This window comes from Nannospalax galili, unplaced genomic scaffold, assembly GCF_000622305.1.
Source record: "Nannospalax galili isolate Female #2095 unplaced genomic scaffold, S.galili_v1.0 scaffold591, whole genome shotgun sequence".
Lineage (NCBI taxonomy): Eukaryota > Metazoa > Chordata > Mammalia > Rodentia > Spalacidae > Nannospalax > Nannospalax galili.
Window position 1 is genome coordinate 3,291,703 of NW_008330926.1, and position 4,356 is coordinate 3,296,058.

Genomic DNA, 4,356 nt, shown 5'->3' on the forward strand with positions numbered 1-4,356 from the left:
AAAAAAAGGAGTTAAGTGGACGGGAGATGGGGGATGTAGCTCAGTTGGTAGAGTACTTGCCTAGCACGTACACAACCCTGGATTTGATGCCCAGCCCTTATAACTGGGTATGGTGGCACAGGTCTATAATCTTAACACTTGGTGGTAGAGGCAAGAGAATTAGAAGTTCAAGGTCATCCTTGGCTACACAGTGAATTAGAGGCTGATGTTGAATATATGAGACTCTGTCTCCAAAAAATAAAAAAGGTGTTATGGCGATGGCTCAGTGGGTAAGGGCACTTACTGCCAAGCCTGACAACCTGAGCTTGATCCCTAAGACCAATGTGGTGGAAGGAGAGAACTAATTCCCACAAGTTGTTCTCTGATCTGCACACAAGCACAGATGTGCATGTACACACATACATTAATAAATACATGTAAAGTTTGTTTTTAGTTAAGGGGATGGATATGTGGATAATTGGTGTCTTCCTGAAAAATTGGATGTGAAGGATGGGTGACCAGGGCTGCTACAGGTCATGAAAGAGTTGTTCAACTTAAATTCATACAAGAACTAGCTTTCTAGTTGGGTACCATGCACAGGGCTGTATTCCCAATATTCAGACTGAGGCAGAAATTTGAAAGTTCTAGGCCAGCTTGCATACTTGTTTCTCAAAACAACAAAAACTGGTAGAGAAGTGCTGCTGACTTAGGTGATGAGTTCTGATTTTAAACATTTTCAATAAGACTAGGATGCTATGTTAAGAGGGACTAGATGATCGCTAAGGACTTACTCCCAATTATTCCCACCAGCCCCCACCAGCCTATGAGCCTCCCACCCCAGCCCCTGCACCACTGCCGCCGCCCTCAGCTCCCTCACAGCCCTCAAGAAAGCTCAGCCCTACAGAACCCAAGAACTATGGCTCCTATAGCACTCAGGTAAAAAGGATGTGTGCAGGTGGGCACTGGGGAGTGGGCCAGTTCTGAGACTTGTATTTCATGCCTCTTTCGCTCATTCTGAGTAGGCCTCAGCTGCAGCAGCCACAGCTGAGCTGCTAAAGAAACAAGAGGAGCTCAACCGGAAGGCAGAGGAGTTGGACCGCCGGGAGCGAGAGCTGCAGCATGTTGCCCTGGGTGGCACAGGCAGTAAGTGGGTCTTTGTTAGGGTGAGGAAGAGTACCTGACAGTTTAGAAGGAAAAAAACATCTTTAGGAGCATGAGCTCATCATTCAGATTGTTGAATTTGAGTTGTAGTTGACACTGCTTCTTAGCCATGAACCCTTAAGCAGTTAATCTTTTTTATTTTCTGGTGGTGTTGGAAACACCACCCAGAACATCTTGCAGGCTGCATCACTGAACTATGCACCCAGCCATTTGCTACTTTATCTTGAGCATTTCAATTTCCTAATTTCTAAAATGTTATTTGCATTTTACAAATTGGGAAGCTGTAACCAGGCATGGTGGTGCACACCTTTAGTCCCAGCACTAAAGGTAGAGGCAGAGGCAGGTGGATCTATGTGAATTCAAGGCCAGCCTGGTCTACATAGTGAATTCTAGGCCAGCTGGACCTACAGGGAGATCCTGTCTCAAAACACACACACACACAAAAAAAAAAACCCAAAAAACAAAACAAAAAATATGGGAAGTTGTGAGGCTTGAACAAAATCAACTCTACAGAGCTCTTGACCCAATGCTTAGCTGTTGCAAGTAATAAACACTTGCTTACTGTTACTTTTCTACTCTTCTTCATTTGCTTATTATGTTGGACTTCAGGAAAGGGTCATGCTATATATGTAGCCCAGGCAGGCCTGAAACTTATAGTCCTTCTGCCTCAGCCAATGTGGCATTATAGGCCACTACCATGCCTACTGTTTACCACTCTTCATCTCTTTGGACCCATAACTGAGAGGACTTGGGACTGAGGGAGAGAGGAGTAGAGTCTCTTGTTGATCTGTGTCTCACTTCTGAGGTGTTCTGCTGTCTTTGTGCCTTGCAGCTCGACAGAACAATTGGCCCCCTCTACCTTCTTTTTGCCCAGTTCAGCCCTGCTTTTTCCAGGACATCTCCATGGAGATCCCCCAAGAATTTCAGAAGACAGTATCTACCATGTACTACCTCTGGATGTGTGAGTGTGAGATCTTTTGGGGAGACAGATAAGTCTGTGAAGTGCCTTGGAGCTCACTCACTGAGAATTAGACACTTCATTTCTCAACATTTCTCCAGGAATCTTCTGGGTGACTCTTTTATGACATTCGGGATTTACTTAAACTTATTCATCAATTTGCTAGTAGATATATGTCCTCACCCTGACCCTGTTCTTTATCACCAAGTATAAATGTATCCTGAAATCTTTAAAAGTCTTCTAAGATGGGCTGGAGCAATAGCTCAGTGATCAAGAGCAGTGACTGCTCTTGCAGAGGATCCAAGTTCAATTCCCAGCACCCAAATGGTGGCTAACAACCATCTATAAATACAGTTCCAGGGAATCTGACATCCTCTTCTGACCTCCGCAGGCATTGTACTACATGGGTGCACTTACATACATGCAGACAATATACTCATAAAATAAAAATAATAAATATTTTAAAAATAAATAAATAGCCAGGCATGATCCCAGCCTCTCGCTTTTAGTCCCAGCACTTGGGAGGCAGGTGGATCTCTATGAGTTTGAGGCCAGCCTGGTCTACATGGTGAGTTCCAGGCCAGCTGGGGCTACGGGGAGATCCTGTCTCAAAAAGACCCAAAAAAACAGGCTGGAGAGATGGCTAAGCAGTTAAGAGCACTGGCTGTTCTTGCAGAAGACCCGGGTTTGAATCCTAGCACCCACATGGCAGCTAACAACTGTCCGTAACTCCAGTTCCAGGGGATCCAACAGCCTCTTCTGACCTCCGCGGGCATTGCATGACATGAGTGCACTTACCTACATGAGGGAATACATGCATACACATTGAAAAAAAAAAAAGACCAAAAAAACTAAATAAATAGAGCTGGGCATGGTGACACACACCTTTAATCCCAGCACTCAGGAGTCAGAGGCGGGCAGATCTCTCTGAATTCAAGGCCAGCCTGATCTACATAGTGAGTTCCTGTCTCAGACCAAAAAAATAAAGTTTTGTAAAGAGATCACACATGATCTATGGGGTTTATTCCACCAAGACAGAACCACCCCCCCACCGCTACATTTGGTGAGGGCTGTTGTGGGGCATATGTGAAAAAGACTTCATTGCTGTCTAGGACTCTTCCTTCATCCTGTCCTTCTACCCCTTAGGCAGCACTCTGGCTCTTCTCCTGAATTTTCTTGCCTGCCTGGCCAGCTTCTGTGTGGAAACCAACAATGGTTCAGGCTTTGGGCTGTCTCTGCTCTGGGTCCTCCTTTTCACTCCCTGCTCCTTTGTTTGCTGGTACCGCCCCATGTATAAGGCTTTCCGGTAAGTGAAAGAGGAGTGATGGATGGCCTGGGAAGGGACCCACAGCTGCTCCAGCCCTAATTCTCTAATTCCCTATACTTTTTTTTCTGTTTGCAGGAGTGACAGTTCATTCAATTTCTTCGTTTTTTTCTTCATTTTCTTCGTCCAGGATGTGTTCTTTGTCCTCCAGGCCATTGGCATCCCAGGGTGGGGCTTCAGGTCTGTGAGCTGCATCTACCCTTCCCTGTCCCTCCCATTCCTTTAGGCAAGCCAGCTCTGAGTTCTAGGATAGGTATTGTCTAGCAAAGGAACTGTGGGCTTTTGTGTGTGTGTGGGAGAGACTAGTTTAACAAGAGAGACAGAACATTCTCAGCTAGAGAGCCCAGAGAACTCCTCCAGACAGGCAGAAGCTGAGGGGAAGAAGGGTTCCTGGAGGAGGCTCTGTCACCTTGGGTTTGAAAGAGGCAAGGAAACACCCTCAAGTGAGAAGGGTCTGTTCTGGGTGAGGATGCCTAGAGAGCTAGGAGCTCAGGAACTGAGTTAAAGTGTAAGGAAAATGGATGTAGCGGGACTGTGATCCATGGAATGCTACCAAACTGGCACAAGAGTGGCCACTGGTGAGAGGGTTGGGAATAGGTCATGTTCACAGTAAATCTGGTAGAGACACTGGGAGAGCAGACCCTGTAGAGAGCAGCCCCTCCTCACCTGCACATTTTCCCCCACAGTGGCTGGATTTCTGCTGTGGTGGTGGTGAAAGCCAACACAGCTGTAGCTGTGCTCATGCTGCTGGTTGCCCTGCTCTTCACCGGCATTGCCGTGCTGGGAATTGTGATGCTGAAGCGGGTGAGGGACTGACTGGGTGGAAGGTGGGGCATGGAGGGTGAGATCATGGAGAGGGGGGACATTAAGAAAGAACTAGGTCAGGCCGGGCAGAGATGTTCTCAGCTAATGGACTTCTAGGGTGGGTGGGGAG

General features: G+C 46.8%; 1 protein-coding gene across 1 annotated transcript in view; it reads left to right on the plus strand.

Moving 5' to 3' along the window:
• The window catches only part of Scamp3 (secretory carrier membrane protein 3), a 6,385-nt gene that overhangs the window by 1,419 nt on the left and 610 nt on the right, over positions 1 to 4,356 (plus strand). Inside the window, exons 3-8 of the mRNA XM_008854172.2 lie at positions 790 to 915; positions 1,002 to 1,122; positions 1,973 to 2,101; positions 3,245 to 3,404; positions 3,501 to 3,602; positions 4,109 to 4,226. Coding sequence (XP_008852394.1) covers positions 790 to 915; positions 1,002 to 1,122; positions 1,973 to 2,101; positions 3,245 to 3,404; positions 3,501 to 3,602; positions 4,109 to 4,226 — 756 coding nt within the window. The remainder of the gene's footprint in view (positions 1 to 789; positions 916 to 1,001; positions 1,123 to 1,972; positions 2,102 to 3,244; positions 3,405 to 3,500; positions 3,603 to 4,108; positions 4,227 to 4,356) is intronic.